The sequence below is a fragment of the Dipodomys spectabilis genome, unplaced genomic scaffold, assembly GCF_019054845.1.
Source record: "Dipodomys spectabilis isolate Male_0828 unplaced genomic scaffold, ASM1905484v1 ptg000669l, whole genome shotgun sequence".
Taxonomy (NCBI): Eukaryota; Metazoa; Chordata; class Mammalia; order Rodentia; family Heteromyidae; genus Dipodomys; species Dipodomys spectabilis.
In genome coordinates, this window is record NW_024871346.1 from 6009627 (window position 1) to 6026940 (window position 17314).

Genomic DNA, 17314 nt, shown 5'->3' on the forward strand with positions numbered 1-17314 from the left:
AAAAGCAGAGAATGAATCTCAAAAACAGGTTGTAAAAAAAAAAAAGGCTTCTTTATTGAGAGCAGCGAGTGTAAAAAAAAAACAAAACCAAAAAACAAAACAAAACAAAACCAAAAAAAAACAGAAACAAAACAAAAACCCGAAACAACAAAAGTGAGAGCAGAGGTGGCCCACTCTCCCATCTCCCCAGAGCCCACCCCTCCGCCCCATGCCCACCCACCCCATGCTGCAATTATATATAAAAGCCGCCCGTGGTGCATACAATACAAAAAGGGCGGGTTATATAGTGTCAAAAGCTCCTGAAAACTCCTTCATCTGCCAGGCACTTAGGATGAGGAAAGGAGGGAAGGGCACGGGAAGGCCTAGGTCTGGATTAGTGTGCACAAGCCTCAAAGGGGAGGACTCACTTGCTGTATCCTCCACAATCTTGGTTTAGACCCCCCAGGTAGGCCCATTGGCCCTGTATGTCCAGAGCTAGCCTAGTACTTGAGTATATGAAGGAACTCCCCAAACCCAGCTCATCCCCAGCCTAGCCCTCCTAGGCAAAGTCGGCAGATGAATGGCAGAGCTGGACCTGGCCAAAAGGAAGAAGGCCAAGAAGTTCTGACCTGGCCGGAAGTTGGGGTTACCTGAGGCTCCCATATTGTCCCTGATGAGGGAAGGGGTGGCAGAGAAAGATGCCCAGCCCAAGGCTAGCCTAGTAACCCAGTCTGGGTTAGAAATGGCCTGTCCAAGGGTTGAAGGGGAGGAAGAGACAAGCCCAGGCACTGCCCAGACCTTAGCACCGGCTGTGCTCTGGCAGGAACCCCGGGGCCAAGGAGGAAGACAGGGATCTTGCCCGTCATGCTACAGGCTCCCCTCAGATGTCCTGAGGCACAGCCTACTGGGCTCCGTCCTCACAGCTTGCTGTCTGCTGGGCCATCTCCCAAGGCGTTGGTGATCTCGCTGAAGGAGGGCCGGTCCTTGGGGCTGAGGGCCCAGCAACGCTGCATCAGCCTGTACAGCTTTGAAGGACAGCCCTCAGGCTGCTGGAGCCGAGCCTTCCCAGCCTGCAAATCTGTAGGGAGGACAGAAGACAGAGAGTCAGGCCAAATACTTACTGACCTGACATACCCGGTGAAGCCTAAAGATCCCACAAGCAGCCATGTGAGGGGCGATCTGGGGTGTGGCTGTGACAGGTGGGCACTGACTCAGAGTACACAGAATCTTGTAACCAAACGGGGGTGACTATCCTCTCCAAGCTTAGGGGAGGTTCTTGCAGGAGCCGAGGCCAGACATTAGAACAGCTGGGACAGGACTACTGGCCAACCAGCATGAAAGCACTTCTGTATCTTCTTTAAAATTGTAAAAGTGATGTATAGAGGGGCTACAGTTATGAAAGTCAGATAAAGAGTACATCTTTCAACAATGTAACCCCTTCCCTTGCTCTTCCTACTTTTTCCCTTTTGTCCCCATTCGTAAGTTGTACAGTTCATTTTCAACATAACGTCTAGTGAATACCTCTCTTTTATTTATGTTTCCCCCCATTACTGGAATGGAACCTAAGGCCTCACACATGCTAGGCAAGCAATCTACCACTGAGCTATGTCCCAGCCCACATTTCAGTGTTCTGAGAATTGGAGTGGCGCTATCTATGTATCTCCTAAATACCAGCGTGGGCACTGACAGAGGGAGGTGGGGGGAGAGGGAGAGAGAATCATCCCCTGGGAACACCAATGCCTACCTGCCAATACTTCATCGTCTGCCTGCCCTCCATGGGGCATCTCCCCATGGGTGAACACTTCCCACATCAGCACACCAAAGGCCCAGACATCAGACTTAGTAGAGAAGTCACCCTCCAGGATGGCCTCCGGGGACATCCAGCGCAGCGGTACCCAGGCCTGGCGGAAGTGGTAGTACTCACTGCAATAGAGATGCAACACAGGAGGGAAGTGCATGGGGCCGTGGCCTGGAGGCCAGACTTACTCCATTCCTGGCCCTCCTTGGAGCTGGGTCTCCATGGAGATTTGTCTGCCCAGGCTGGCTTTGACCTGTGATCCTTAGATCTCAGTTTCTTGAGTAGCTAGGATTACAGCAGTAAGCCACCAGGGCCTGGCTATGTTTTGTCATCACTGGAGAAAATTTAGGCATCAGGGATTTGGACCTCCTACCAAAAGTTGGCTGCACCTGGGGTTAGAGATGGAAAGGCACCCTCCCTCCTGACCCCTCCAGTGTCAACTAAGTGGGCCACATCTGTTGTTGCACCCTCAACCATATCTGCCATCTGCCCCTCACCCTTAGGGAAGGAGTGGGGACCCACACCTAGGCTCTTCTACCTGTTGTATACATCCTTGCTGAGACCCAGGGCCGACACCTTCACCTGTCTCTGGGCGCTGACTAGGCAATTGCGAGCAGCTAAGTCCTTGTGCACAAATCGATTGTTGGATAGGTGCTCCATGCCCAAGGCCACCTGGGTGCACAAGGCCACCTGGGGAGAGAAAGGGGACTGTCAGAAGAGCCCAAGGCTGGGGTTAGGGTCACCTAACCTGACAGTTTCCTAATCCAGGCTCATGCCTGTAATTCTAGCTACTCAGGAGGCTAAGATGTGAAGATTGCAGTTCAAAGCCAGCGTGGGCAGGAAAATTAATGAGATTCATCTCCAGTTAATCAGCAAAATGCTAGAAGTCAAGGTGTGGCTCAAGTGGTAGAATGTCAGTCTTGAAAGAAAAAAACCAAGCGACAACTCAAGTCCCTGAGCTCGAGCCCCAATAATAGCACACATGCATAGACACACACGCAAATGAGGCAAACAGAAAAGCTAAGGGTGGGGCTAGGAAGGTGGCTCAGTGGTAGGGCGCTTGCCTTGCATGCCTGAGGCCCTGGGTTCGATTTCTCAGCACCACATAAGCAAAAAGAAAAAAGCCGGAAGTGGCGCTGTGGCTCAAGTGGTAGAGCGCTAGCCTTGAGCTGAAGAGCTGAAGGCCAGAGTTCAGGCCCCACAACCAGACCCCTCCCCCCCAAAAAAAAGAAAAGAAAAGGGGTCCCTGGGACCCATGGAAATCACTGGCTAAATCATTGGCATGCTATGTATTTCTTCTGGTATATAGAGTCAATCTCAGGATTCCTAAGAGAGAAGGGAGAAGTCACCCACCACATAATGCAATTGTGGAGGGTAAAGATAAGAACATGGGCAGTGCCCAACATCACTGGTGATCAAATACAAGCCAAGATCCAATGTCACATTGCTTTACACACATCCATCTCACTGCAAAACTTCAAGTCTGTCATTAACTTATTTTCAATTTTTCAGAAAAAACTTTTTTTTTGGGGGGGGTCCGGTCGTGGGGCCTGAACTCTGGGCCTGGGTGCAGTCCCTCAGCTCTTCAGCTCAAGGCTAGCGCTCTACCACTTGAGCCACAGCGCCACTTCCGGCTTTTTTCTTTTTGCGTATGTGGTGCTGAGGAATTGAACCCAGGGCCTCAGGCATGCAAGGCAAGCGCTCTACCACTGAGCCACCTTCCCAGTCCCTCAGAAAAAACTTTAAATATAATAATATACTTATAGACATAAAAGTAGAACAGGATAAGCAGGTGCTGGTGGCTCATGCCTGTAAATCTAGCTACTCTGAGGCTAAGATCTAAGGATCATGGTTCAAGGCCAGCCCAGGCAGGAAAGTCTGTGAGACTCTTATCTCCAATAATTACTCAGAAAAAGCCGGAAATGGTGCTGTGACTCAAGTGGTAGAGTGCTAGCCTTGAGCAAAAGAAGCTCAGGGACAGAATCCAGACCCAGAGTTCAAGCCCAAAGACAGAAAGAAAGAAAGAGAGAGAGAAAGAGAGAGAGAGAGAAAGAAAGAGAAAGAAAGAGAAAGAAAGAAAGAAAGAAAGAAAGAAAGAAAGAAAGAAAGAAAGAAAGAAAGAAAGAAAGAACGAAAGCCAGCCACCCAATGGGGTAAAATACAAAGTCAATCCAGATGAAGATTTGTAAGAGATTCTCAAACCATTCTTATGCCTTTTTTTTTGCAGTACTGGGATTTGAACTCTGGGCCTTGTGTTGAGCCACATCTTCAGCACCTTTTATACTCTTTAAAGTACAAAACTAAAACTTGCTGCTTTCTGAGCACTAGTGGCTCACACCTGTAATTCCGTCCTGTCTGTACTAATAGACACAGGCTTTGGCCACATGCCCTCACTGGGCTTGCTCCCTCTGAGCCAGCGCACAGCTGAACAATCTGCTGCTACTCAAAGGAAACAGAAGAGAGTGGACTTGGCGTGGTGACTAACTTGATATCTTTCCAGAGAAGCAGTGCTTCTGGAGATTTGGGCTAAGTGAAAGGGGAATTCTGGTAGACCCAAGCCCATGAAGGGTTTCCTTGATACTGGGCAAGATGCCCTCAGATGGTCACTAGGTTAAATTTCAAATGCTGCTTTAGAGTCCTGATCTTGGGAAAGGCCACCCCCATCCCCCTTCCTTTCCAGCTTGACACCCAAGGGCTTGCTCAAGACCTGCTCACCCATTGTGACACTGCTGAGCTGGTCTCACAATGGGTTTTCTGTTTCTCCCATGGCCTCAGACTGCATACAACATGGCCCTCCAGATGTGTGAAGCGGTTCCTGCCCCTGCCTGTCATGCAGATGATCCACGGGGCAGGCGCAGGTCACCGTTCTGCCTGCCTCAGTCTTCCGACATCATCTTAGCAGCTTCTCTAATGGGCATCACCTACAGTCATGCCAGTTCTCAGGACCTGGCTTTCCTTTCTTTGTTGGCAGTTAGAACTGGGGTTTGAACTCAGGACTTCATGCTTGCTAGGGAGGCACTTTTCACTGAGCCAAGTCTCTAGATCTTTTTGCTCTGCTTTTTTTTTTGGTCCGTTGTGGGGCTTGAACTCTGGGTCTGGATGCTGTCCCTCAGCTTTCAGCTCAAGGTTAGTGCTCTACCACACTTGAGCTACAGTGCCACTTCCAGTTTTCTGGTGGTTAATTGGAGCTAAGAGTCTCATGGAATTTCCTGCCCAGGCTGGCTTTGAACCATGATCCTCAGATCTCAGCCTCCTGAGTAGCTAGGATTACAGGTATGAGCTACCGGCACATGGCTTGCTCTGGTTAATTTTTAAAACAGGGTCTCACTTTTTGCCCAGATAAGATCCTTATCTTTCTAGTTATGATTTCTGTCTAGGTGGGATGACAGGTACAAGCTACCATACCCAGCATCTTCTGTTGAGATGGGAGTCTGACTTTTTTTCCCCCCTCTTAGGCTGACCTGAAACACTAATTATCTCAATCTTAGCCTCCTGAGTAGCCAGGACTATAAATAGAAAAAAAAAACATGGGCAAGATACTTAGCAAAGGGGGGGTGGTGGTGGTGGTAATGACTTTCAATCAGAATATCTCAGGTCACGTGACAGAAGTAACTAACTTCCTTCCTGCCAATTTGTCTTGTTTTTCTTGTTCATTTTCTGAGACAAGGCCTCCCTTGCCTACACAACCCAGGCTGGCCTCCAACTCTGGATCTTACTGCCTCTGCATCTGGAATACTGCAATTAGAGAAAGGCATGTACCCCTACTCTAAGCTATCAGCCTATATCCCTGTCCTAGCCACAGAAATCAAGGTATGAGTCCTCTCTCAGGAGCCCTCCCCTTCCTGTCATTCAACTACTTCCGGTCCTTGAGAACTGAACTCAAATGGCTTTCTCTACCAGGAAACCACAGCTGTCTGTCCACCTAGATGATTTCCATGTCTCTTATGCTTCCCACTCACTTCCTGTGTTGTGCTTCAACCCCTAAGCCTATAATGCCGTCCCCTCATTTACCTCATCTCCCCACTGCACCTTAAGTGCCCAACGATGCCCACTCACAGAATGGCCTTCCAACTGAGGGTGAAGAAAGCTGGCCCAGCAGTCCCCAGACTTCAGTGCTTGTTGCATCTCTGCTTAACACTCACTGCAGGCAAGCAGGTGCCTCTGACAGGAAGCTCCTGCGCAAAGGCAGGACAATGCACAATAGCAAAAAGGTATTTTTAAGCCAGGCGCCGGTGGCTTGTGCCTGTAACCCTAGCTCCTCAGGAGACTGAGATATGAGGTTCACAGTTCAAAGCCAGCCCAGGCAAGAAAGTCCGTGAGACTATCTACAATTAACCACCAGAAAACTGGAAGTGGCTCATAGTGGTAAAGGACTAACCTTGAACTAAAGAGCTCAGGGACAGCGTCCAGGCCCAGAGTTCAAGCCTCACCACCCAAAACAACAACAACAACAAGAACAATAACAATAAAAGGCTACTTTTAGGCTCCACAACTGGGGCAAGTCATTTCTCTAAGCCTCAGATACTTTGCACAGAAAATGGGGAGAAGCAAAGTCTATCTCAGGGACTAAGATGATAATTAGCATACGAAGTACTTACCAGAGGGCCTGGCCCCTTAGAGTGTCCTTGATCCTGACCTACCCTCAGGAACCTCCTCCCCACTCCTCCATCTTGTTCTTACCTTCTGCTTGGTGCTCAGAGGCTGTGACTTCAATTTTTCATCCTTGTTCTTGGAAATCCTCAGGAACTGTTTGAGGTCTCCCTAAGGGAAGAGCCGAGCCTCTGTCAAGGCAGAACTCAACCAGGGGCCCTAAAGCATCAGACCAAGCAAGCACTTGAAGAGCCCCGGCCAGTAGGCAGTGAAAAGCCCTGACCTGATGCCCACCCAGCCCGCTCCCAGGCCAGGGAGACTTGCCAAGCAGTAGTTTGAGAACCAAGGGAGTCAGGGCCTAGAGCAGCTGGGAAATGAAGAGGAAGGGCCCTGGCAATGACAAGCTGGTGGAGAAGAAAAGGCTGGAAGCAGATGCCAGCACAGGCCAGGAAAGGACTAGGTAGGGGGAAGAAAGGAGTAAGGAAGGATAGAGAAGAGGAAAGGAGAAGAAAGACAGACCAGCCAGGTTCTGACAAGCTTATTCTCAAGTGCTGACAAGCCCTTGGAAGAAAAGTCAAGACACCAAAGAAAACCAGTCAGAAGGACAACCTGAATATATCTGGAGTACGAAGGGAAAGAACTCAGGCACAATTCCCAGACACAGACACGAGAGATCAACTGCAGGTAAATAAAAAGTAGGGTGCAGTGGCTCACATCTATAATCCTAGCTACTCAGGAGGCTGAGTTCTAAGGATCCTGGTTTGAAGCCAACCAGGGTAGTTAAGTCCATGAGACTCTCATCTCCAGCTGGCCAAATGGCAGAGTGCCAGCCTTGAGTAAAAAGCTCAGCGACAGCACCCAGGCATTGAGCAAACCCTAGGAGTGGCACCCATACAAAAGACCTCCACAGTTTTACAGCCTCTGACCTCCCCTTCCCTGTCAGCACATTGCCCAGCTGACCATCTATAGGCTGCTGGCGCACAGCGTACCAGATCCACATACTCCAGCACCATGTAGTGAGGCTCGGCCTCGCGGCACAGCCCCAGCAGCCGCACCACGTTGGCGTGATTCAACTTCCCAAACATCTCGAACTCCCTCCGGAAGTCCAGTTGCTGCTGCTCATCCTTGCTCTGCAAGCTCTTCACAAGCACCAGGCTCTCTGCCACGCCCTCCTCCAGGCCCTGTGCCTTCGCCAGGAACACCTCCCCAAACTCACTTTTCCCTGTGGGTAAAGGTCTCCCATCAGCCAGCTGCCTTCACCCAGGCAAGGAAACTGCTGACTGAGGGCGGAGCCTATGGCCTCTGATACAACAAGGGGGCTTCGCTGTACGCCTGCCCCTCATATCCACCCAGGCCCACTTTAGTCCTGGGTCTGTGAGCTTCCGTGGCTCCAACAGGAAGCCGGGTGTTGGCATTCACACCTGTAATCCTAGCTACTTAGGAAGCTGAGATCTGAGGATCATGGTTCAAAAACAACTTGGGCAGTAAAGTCCATGAGATGCTTATTTCCAGTTAACCACCTAAAAGCTGGAAGTGGAAGTATGGCTTAAGTGGTAGAGTACCAGCCTTGAACAGAAAAAAGTTAGGACAGCACCCTGGCCCTGAGTTCAAGTCCCAGGACCAGCACCAAAAAGAAGGAAAAAAAAAAAATCAGAGTAAAAGCATTTCCCAAGGAAGTGGTTGACATGAGAATTGAGTGGCTCGTGATAAACATGCATTAATAATTAAATTTTTTTCCTAGCATACAGGAACATTTGTAACTGTCACAAACCTATAATTTCTCACATTCTCTCCTAGAACAAAGCCAACCTTGGTCTTTTTCAAAAAGGGAGTCAAATGTAATAAAAACATGAAGTGATACAGGCAGGATACAGGAACGACACTACCTGTGGAGGGGTGACCGAGGTATAGGGAATACCTGGCAGAGACCTCCACCTGTGTTCCACCATCTCTAATAGGCAAGGTTTCACGGACTTCAGTCAGCCACCAGCACTTCACCGGGCCTCAAGGCGGTACTCTCCTGCAGTGAAGTAAGGGCCCCCGTAGCCATGGCAACATACCCAGGGTGGTGATGGGCTGCAAGTTGGCCCGAGGGAAGTGCATCTTGTCACTGGTGCTGTGGCGCTTGTTGGAGGCCATGGTGCCAGAGGCCAAGCTGGCCAAGGCCACCTCCTCTTGGATCTCTGCGGAGGGCTGTCCATTCTGCAAAGGTCCACCTGCAAGAGGAGACAGCAATATCCCAGTGAGACGCCACTCTGGTCAGCATTGGGACCTCAGTTCGATCCCCTGTTCTCCCACACCTGCCAACTTGGTCCATTCAGTGCTACATGGAAGTGCTCATCCCACTGTTACAAAGATGGGGTCTGAGCTGGGCGCTGGTGGCTCACACCTGTCATTCTAGCTACTTAGGAGGCTGAGATCTGAGGATCACGGTTTAAAGCCAGCCCAGGTAGGAAAAGTCCATGAGACTCTTACCTTCAATTAAACATCTCAAAAAGCCAGAAGTGGAACTATGGCTCAAGTAGTAGAGCACTACCCTTGAGCAAAACAAGCTTAGGGACAGCACCTAGGCCCTAAGTTCAAGCCCCAGGATAAAAAAAAAAAATGGAGTTTGGAGGAGAGGGTGAGACAGGCCTTAGAATATTGCCATTTAAAAAAATTCAACAGTTGCCCATGGGGAGGGGCTCTCTACACACAAGGCTCCATTTCCTCCTGGAGTGGGGGTGAGGGGGTAGGGGGGTAGGTGAGGGGGCTCACCATTGAGACACTCCATCTCTGGCTCCTCGCCCTCTGGCTGCTTCTGCAATCGCTTGGCTTTACAACGCTTCTTGCAATAGAACATGAGGCCCAGCACAGCGATGATGTAGGCTACTGCAGCACCCACTGACAGTCCAATGGTCTGGATCATCTTATAGGGAGGAGGGCTGCCTGGGCCCTCTGATTCCTCCAGCACTGGCTTGTCTGAAGAAGACACACCCATAGGTCTGAGCAGGGGTTGCTCTCTCTCAGTACTAAACCCGCAGCACATACATGACGATCACTAGACACTCAATGATTAATTGTCAGAGACCTAGGGAGGACCACGGCCTTCACTGTGGACCCCGTCACAGGGGTCAGCAGGTCTTCACCCCCCACTGAGGTCAAAGGTGGGTTTTAAGGTGAGGCCAGTGATTCCCAAGCCAGCTGTCCGTCAGAATCCAAGACATGGGACAAATGTAAAAAGCTATCAGGCCACCATAAACTCCCCATTATTTAGCAAGATTCCTAAGGGAATTAATAATTGCAAGCTGGCTCTGAAGAGAAGCACTTAGGAGCTTCCAGTTTAAAATCCCAGTCATTGTCCAGTACAATAAAGCCTATCTTCGGAAAGGACTTCTAGCCTACGAGCTCTCAATGGCCCAGGAGAGAGAGGTGCCATGAGTTATCAGGTGAGCGACAGTCTACAGAAACTACACAGGAGCCTCCCAACTCCTACATTCACCCTTGGTTTCAATAAAGGGACCTGACTACCTCACTTCTACATAGCTCACTGTTAGGAGAACAATCCTGCTAAATCATCTTATAGTTTCAGACAGTATGAATTTCTCTAAGAGCATAGAGCTGGTTAGTAGAAAAGGCCTAGACCAAGACCTGTTGTTACCTTCCACATCATCTTTGGCCCTCCAGCTCAAAGGCACCTTGCCTTCCTATTATATGAATCTAGAATGTTCTCCATCCCACCTTTCACCAAAAGTCCATGTGTTGAAGGCTTGGTCTCAGCCGTGATGCTACTAGGAAGTGGTAGGACCTTTAGGAGGTTGGGCCTAGCAGGAAAAAGTGAGGACATTTGGGATAGGGCCTAATGGGAGGAAGTCAGCTCATTGGGGTGGGGCCTAGGGAGAGAAGCTAGCTCACTGGGATCCCAGCTATCTCCCTCTCATTTTCCAGGCACGAGGTGAATGGACCTCTACTACATGTTTCTTCTGTAGTATACTATGCCACAGGCCCAAAGCACCAGGTCTAAACAATCACAGACTGAAGCCATGAGCTAAGATATATCTTCCCCTCTCATAAATTTGCAGGAGAAAGCATTTGAAGAAAAGAATACCTCCCCCCCCACACACCTAACTCATATCCCAGACATAGAATGTTAAAAGAAGTGACTGTCCAGCTCTGAGCAAGGAATCTAAGACTGTGTGGTAGCATGGTGACCATGCTTTAACTGTCATCTCTGTACAGAGACGGGTGCAAGGTGAGATAAGAAGTCAGGCCCACCACTTCCTGTAGGACCCCCTCTCCCCAGCCCGTACCCACAACATAGAGGGGAGCCTCGGTGTGCTTGATGTTGCAGCTGTTGCCCGCGATGCAGGTGTAGCGGCCAGAGTCCTCAGGGGCCACATCATGAATCACCAGGGAGCCATTCTGGAAGATGTGCATCCTACCAGGAGAAAAGCCACAGCACTGCCCAAGGGCCAGCTCCCAAAGAGCCACGCCTGCTGGAGAGTGGAGGTGGGGACAGAAGAGAGGTTGCCCTACCTGGGTCCCAACTTGGTGGGGTCCAGGATGCGGTCTTTGCCCTTCCACTGAATGAGAGGCTTAGGGTCTCCCTGGGCCTCACACCGCAGCAGGGCCGTGTGGCCCTGGTACACCGTGGTGCGCTCTGGCTCTACTTTGAAGGTGATGAACACTGCATGGGAAAGACCAACAAGGGGCAGGGAGTGGTGAACAGGGGAGGGCAAGGGGTAAGCGGCTGCTCCCCTCACCCCTGGGCCTGCCAGTCCTGGCCTCGGGGCTCCGCCAGGGTCACACCTGCCACAGTAAGCTGCACGTGGGCCCGGATCTGGCCTTGTGGCCCATTGGAGGCAATGCACGTGTAGTTGCCAGCATCATCCCTGGTCACTCGGGCAAAGTGGAGCGTTCCAGCATTGTCTGTCACCCATTCGGGGAGGCTGCTCCCATCTGCAGGGGCAATGGGAAGGAACTGTGAGATGCACGACAGTTTTATCAGTGGCTTCAAGGCTCTCAGTCATGAACCCCTGCTCAAAATCAAGGGGTGCTGGGCGCCGGTGGCTCACACCTGTCATCCTAGCTACTCAGAAGGCTGAGATCTGAGGATCGTAGTTCAAAGCCAGCCTGGGCAGGAAAGTCTTATCTCCAGTAAACCACTCAGAAAACTGGAAGTGGCTCAATGGCTCAAGTGGTAGAGTGCTAGCCTTGAGCTGAAGAGTTGAGGGACAGAGTTCAGGCCCAGAGTTCAAGCCCCATGACCAAAAAAACAAAACAAAAAAAGGGGGGGCATTTCTGGCTACCCACAGGTAAGGGCTGACTCCTGAGCCAGGTGGTACCCCATTATTGACTTCTTTTCTACTGTTGTAATCTCACCTCCTTGTGCTTCCATGCAACATTTGGCTTCTGCCTAATTGGACTTTTGGTCTTGAGCCAAGGACTTCCTGTTATTCCTCACTTGTAGAGCCAACTAATTCTCCCTGCCACCATCTCAGCCTTTGGATCCACCTGGTACTCTTCACCCAGAAAGGGCTTACAGAGCTGAGCAGAGGAAGCTCACGTCCTCTGCAGAATCCATGACATGACAGTCATTCCCACTGCAAATGTGTAAGGGTTGTAGGATGTTCACACCCCTGTATACACAATTCCACTTCTGGGATTCCTTCTCAAAGAAAATAAACTTAAATCTGGGGGTGGGGGGGTAAGGAAATACCCACAAAAAGAGAGAATGCTAGGCACTGGTGGCTCATGCTTGTAATCCTAGTTCAGGGACAATGCCTAGCCCCTGAATTCAAGCCCTGGGATGAGAGAGAAATAAAGAGGAGAGGGAGAGGGAGAGGGAGAGGGAGAGAAAGGTGGTTTATAACCCAAATCTCTAACACTTAGGGAATATTTAAGTAGATTGCAGTTAATCCAATCACTGGGTAGCATTGCAATACTCAAAAACAGAATATATAGTTAGTTGCTGGTGGATCACGCCTGTAGGTCAAATGGCCTACATAGCTGAGACCCTGTCTCAAAAGAAAAAACAAAAAAGAGAAAAAAAACATGAATTGATATGCAGTTGAGATAAGAATGTAACTCTGGGAGCTGGGAAGGTGGCTCAGTGGTAGAGCTCTTGCCTTGCATGCATGAGGTCCTGGGTTCAATTCCTCAGCACCACATAAACAGAAAAAGCCAGAAGTGGTGCTGTGGCTCAAGTGGTAGAGCGCTAGCCTTGAGCTGAAGAGCTGAGGGATAGCGCCCAAGCCCAGAGTTCAGGCCCATGACTGTCCAAAAAAACAAAAACAAAAAACAAAAAACTAAGATTGTAACTCTGGTAGCCCATTTACTTAGCATGCACAAAGGTGCACAAAGTTGGGTTTGAGGCACAGAACTATTTTATAAACAATATAGTTCTGGGTACCAAATGGCTCATACCTGTAATCCTAGCTACACAGGAAGATGAGATCCGAGGATGACGGTTTGAAGCCAGCTCAGGCAGGGAAGTCTATGAGACTCTTATCTACAACTAACTACTAAAAAACTAGATGTGCAGCTATCAAGTGGCAGAGCACCAATCTTGAGCAAAAGAGCTCTAATACCAGCACGCAGGCATGCACACACATGCATGCACACATGTGTGTGCGCGCGCACACACACACACACACACTGTGTCTTATGCAAAATTTAAGAAATGAAAAGTTATATTACAGCCAGGCGCTGGTGGCTCACGCCTGTAATCCTAGCTACTCAGGAGGCTGAGATCTGAGGATCGCGGTTCAAAGCCAGCCCAGGCAGGAAAGACCGTGAGACTCCTATCTCCAATAAACCACCAGAAAACCGGAAGTGGCGCTGTAGCTCAAGTGGTAGAGCACTCGCCTTGAGCTGAAGAGCTGAGGGACAGCGCCCAGGCCCAGAGTTCAAGCCCCACGACCGACAAAAAAAAAAAAAGTTGTATTACAACAAAAACAAAAAGATTGATAGAAAAAGAACAGGACACACCCCCTCAAAGATGATGCACAATGGGTCTGTGCATTCTTTTCCTCCCAAAATTTTCTAGCGCTGTCAAGTTACCATTAGTGTTACAAAGCAGGGCTTTCGAGCTCTGTGCAGACCAAAGCAACAACTGTTACCTAATGCAACCATCTGACCCCTCTGGGGCCTTACTTTTTCCTTCCCCACTGGACTATAAAAAAAAAAAAAAATCATCCCTGATCTTTCCCAAACCCTGCAGTACAGTCCTGGACGCCCTGCTGGCCCTTAGATGCCAAGCACCTGACCAGTCGACTGTCCTGCCTGCCCCACCCAGGGCCCACACGGTACCCACCTGCTCGTACCCACTTAATAGTGGGCTTCTCTCGACCGGTGGCTGAGCAGGACACTGTGGCTTCCTTATCAAACTCCATGCACTGCTGCGGCTGAGGCGGTGGTGTGAACTTGAGCTTTTCTATTGGAGGAGGTGGGGAGAAGAGGAAGAATTGAGGCAGTGAAAGGCCAAGGCCCGGCCTGTTGCTCCCTCCCTTCCTTCTTCTGGCCCAACCCACCCAACACATGGACCCGGGCCTGGGCCTCAATGCTGCCGGCCGCAGTGCTGCTCACGCAGCGGTACAGCGTCCCGTCGTACACCTCCACGCTGTTGATGCGCAAGGTGCCGTTCTTGAACACTTCGAATCGTGAGTCCTGCAGGGCACAGATGCGAGCATGACTGGCTTATTAATGCCTGAACCCACGCCATCTCCTGGAAGCAGCCTCAGGGGCAGCGGGGCTCTGGGGTGAGCACAGAGCCGCGAGAATGCCCCATTCACAAGCAGCTAGCCTTTCTCACCTCCAAGATGAGCATCTGGTTCCTATACCAGACCACTGTGGGTTTAGGGGCAGCCTGGGTCAGGCAATGCAAGTAGCCTGGTTTGCCTTCCTCCAGCTGGCTGTCTTGGGGTATCTGCAGCCATGTGGGCACAGCTAGGGAGACAAGGGGGAACAGTGAAGGCTGATTAACAGGTCCCATCTCCAGAAAGTTCTCACTGCACATTGGGCCCTGACTTTCTAACCCCACCCCCGGGGGCTCGGCTGACACTGCAGCTGTCAGCCCTGAGTGAAGACCTGGATGCCAGCGTCCTCCCATTACTGCCACAGTGAACCTCCAAGGAATATATTCCTCTACCCATTTTATAGCTAAGAAAACAGAGGTTCGAAGGAGTCATGATGTTGGGTGCTGGTGGTTCACACCTGTGATCTTAGCTACTCAGGAGGCTGAGATCTGAGGAGCATGGTTTGAAGCCAACCTGGGGCAGGAAAGTCCCTGAGCCTCACATCTCAAAGGAACCATCAAAGAGCTGTGGCTCAAAGTGGTAGAAGTGCTAGCCTTGAGCAAAAGAGCTTGGGGGATAGTGCCTAGGCCCTGAGTTCAAGCCCTATGACCTACCCAAAAAAAACCCATAAAACAAGGAGTAGTGATGATTTGCTAATACACAACAGAGACAGGACTTAAAATGCTGGTCTTAGCTGGGTGCTGGTAGCCGAGAAGCCAGAGTAAAGATCTGGCTTGCTCACCAGGGGCACCTCTATCACTCTCAGAGTTCAAAACCTCCAGGGCCCTGGGCTTCCCCCCTCCACATCTTCTCGAGCTTCAGGGAAGAAGTACTCACTGGCCACAGTGATGTTGACATCCTGTTGCCTCTGGCCAGCCAGGTTGGCTGCGTGGCAGGTGTAGACACCGGCATCAGTCTCGGCAATAATGGTAAACACCAGCTCGTGGGCTTTCTGGTGAACCCTGCCATGGGCAGGCAGCCGGACTCCAGCGTGCTCCCACCACACCCGGGGCTCTGGCAGACCCGGAGGGGCCAGGCAGGCCACACGCTCCTCACTGCCAGCTGTGAACACGCGTGGCTCAAATGGCGCCATGTCTTCGATCTCTGTAAGGATACGAGTGGGACGTGGACAGCGCAATTACTGCGGATCCCATGAAGCCTGATGCTCTCCCACAGCAAGCCCAGGCAACTTCCAGCCGTAACCTCTGCCTCTCATCCCTCCAACTCTAGCATCCTCCCCCGCCCCCCAACGGTGCTTCAAACCCCTGTACACCAACAACGCGGACTGCTCTCTCCTGCAACACCTCAGCACCAAGAACCCACCTGCCAGGTGAAGCGTGGCCTCCAGGACAACGGGTGGGCCCCTCTGCCCCTGGCCGATGCAGCGGTACACCCCCGCATTGCGTGGCCTGACCTGGGTCAGCAGCAGGGACCCATTGGCAAACACCATGGCTTTGCGGAGGTGGGGGGGGCTGTGGAGGAGACAGAGCACTGTTTGGAAGAAGTGGCCATAGGCCTCCTCCTGGAAGGGAATGGAATCCCATCCCACCAGGGTCAGAGTGGAGGAAGGAGTGGGCTGGGATGAGGGCAGAAAGCCCACACTCCAGGCTGCTGTGTGCTCCTGTCTGTGCAGATGCATGGATGCGTGCTCTTGCTCATGTACCGTGCATGTGAGAGAAAGCATAACTTACAGTGTACAACTATTAGGATGGAAGGGTGCCATCTTTCCGCAGGGCCAAGCAGATAAGGAGTCCAGCTCCAGAAACAAGAGACCCTCAGCCAAAATACATCAACTACTGATGATGTCCACAGAGCCTTAGGCCCTAGCATAAAGAATCATGCCCAGGGGCCATGGACATGCCTGGCACTACAGAGGTATTCTTCGCTTTTCTTTCTGTCCTTAGACAAGGACAGAAGTCCCTAAAGCTGGGTTGGAATCTCCCAACACCTTCTATAGGCATTTACTGCTTCCAAAAAGTATGAGCATGAATGTGTGTGTGTGTGTGTGCGTGTGTGTGTGTGTGTGTATGTGTGTGTGTGTGTGTGTGTGTGTGTGTGTGTGTTCCTAGACCTTTCTTTTTATCTAGGCTGTGACCTCATTAGCTCCTGTTTATCTCTCCTATCCCTGGGTTTCTACTCTCCCTACCCCCAGAAGAAACATGTGGGAAATAAGCGAGGAGTAGAGCCATCTCTGGCTCAGAGTGTTTGTAGGAAATGGGGAGGGGAAAAAAAAAGCCCTTCCCAGAGGCTCTTCCCTTTCCTTGGACTCGGTTTGCAACTGTAAAACACTCTACTGCCACCTGCTGGAAATCTGAAGCACTACATGCACAAATGTATGCGTGACTGGAATTGAATGGCATCTCCCTTTCTGGAAAGCACGCATGTGCAGTACACAACACATGTCACAGTACTGGAAGGCTCCCAGATGGATTCTTACCGAGTACGGTTAGTGATGGGAGTCTCATCCTCAAAGACCCACTGCAGGCTTGGGGGTGGCTGGGCCGAGAACTGGCAATGGAACATAGCTTCCCCGCTCTTTGCTACAATGACATCCCGAGGTGCCAGCACCACCCTGGCAAAGCTTTCATCTGAGGCAGGAAAAAGCAGAGAGGGGTGAGCAGGTAGGGTGGTGAGTTCCCTCCCAGCCCTCTGCTTCATCTCCTCCAGCCCATGCCAGGCTCACCAGCTATGTTCAAGGTGAAGTTCTGGCTGCTACAGGTCTGGCCAAAAGCATTGTGGGCACAGCAGGAGTAGAGACCACTATGCTCAGGACTGGCTGGCCGGAGCGTCAGGTTCCGCTCCTTGCTGCTAACTGTGTGGTTGCTCTGACCATCAGAGAGAGGGGTCCCGTCTCGGAACCACTGGTAGGTGGGCCTGAGGAGAAGAGGAGGTCAGCAGCAGGAGAGAGGGGAGACTTCAATGGCCAGCAGAGGGGCATACAGAATCAGAGGGATGTCAGTAGCTTATATTTATAATACTGGCTACTCAGAAGCCTGAGATCTGAGGATCCAGATTCAAAGCCAGCCTGGGCAGACAAATCCATGAGACTTTTTTTTTTTTTTTTTTGGTCAGTCGTGGGGCTTGAACTCTGGGCCTAGGCGGTGTCCCTGAGCTCTTCAGTTCAAGGCCAGCGCTCTACCATTTGAGCCATAGCATCACTTCTGGTTTTCTG

At 50.9% G+C, this 17314-nt stretch overlaps 1 protein-coding gene across 1 annotated transcript in view; it reads right to left on the reverse strand.

Moving 5' to 3' along the window:
- Positions 1-226: 226 nt before the first annotated feature.
- The window catches only part of Ptk7 (protein tyrosine kinase 7 (inactive)), a 57196-nt gene continuing 40108 nt past the window's right edge, over positions 227-17314 (reverse strand). Inside the window, exons 4-20 of the mRNA XM_042671982.1 lie at positions 16826-17016; positions 16580-16730; positions 15466-15614; positions 14980-15246; positions 14160-14293; positions 13879-14014; positions 13662-13781; positions 11156-11305; positions 10883-11033; positions 10657-10784; positions 9125-9328; positions 8428-8583; positions 7357-7589; positions 6458-6538; positions 2316-2467; positions 1724-1902; positions 227-1057 (exon numbers count right to left, since the gene is read on the reverse strand). Of these exons, the coding sequence (XP_042527916.1) occupies positions 897-1057; positions 1724-1902; positions 2316-2467; positions 6458-6538; positions 7357-7589; positions 8428-8583; positions 9125-9328; positions 10657-10784; positions 10883-11033; positions 11156-11305; positions 13662-13781; positions 13879-14014; positions 14160-14293; positions 14980-15246; positions 15466-15614; positions 16580-16730; positions 16826-17016 (2743 nt within the window). The 3' untranslated portion in view covers positions 227-896. The remainder of the gene's footprint in view (positions 1058-1723; positions 1903-2315; positions 2468-6457; positions 6539-7356; positions 7590-8427; positions 8584-9124; positions 9329-10656; positions 10785-10882; positions 11034-11155; positions 11306-13661; positions 13782-13878; positions 14015-14159; positions 14294-14979; positions 15247-15465; positions 15615-16579; positions 16731-16825; positions 17017-17314) is intronic.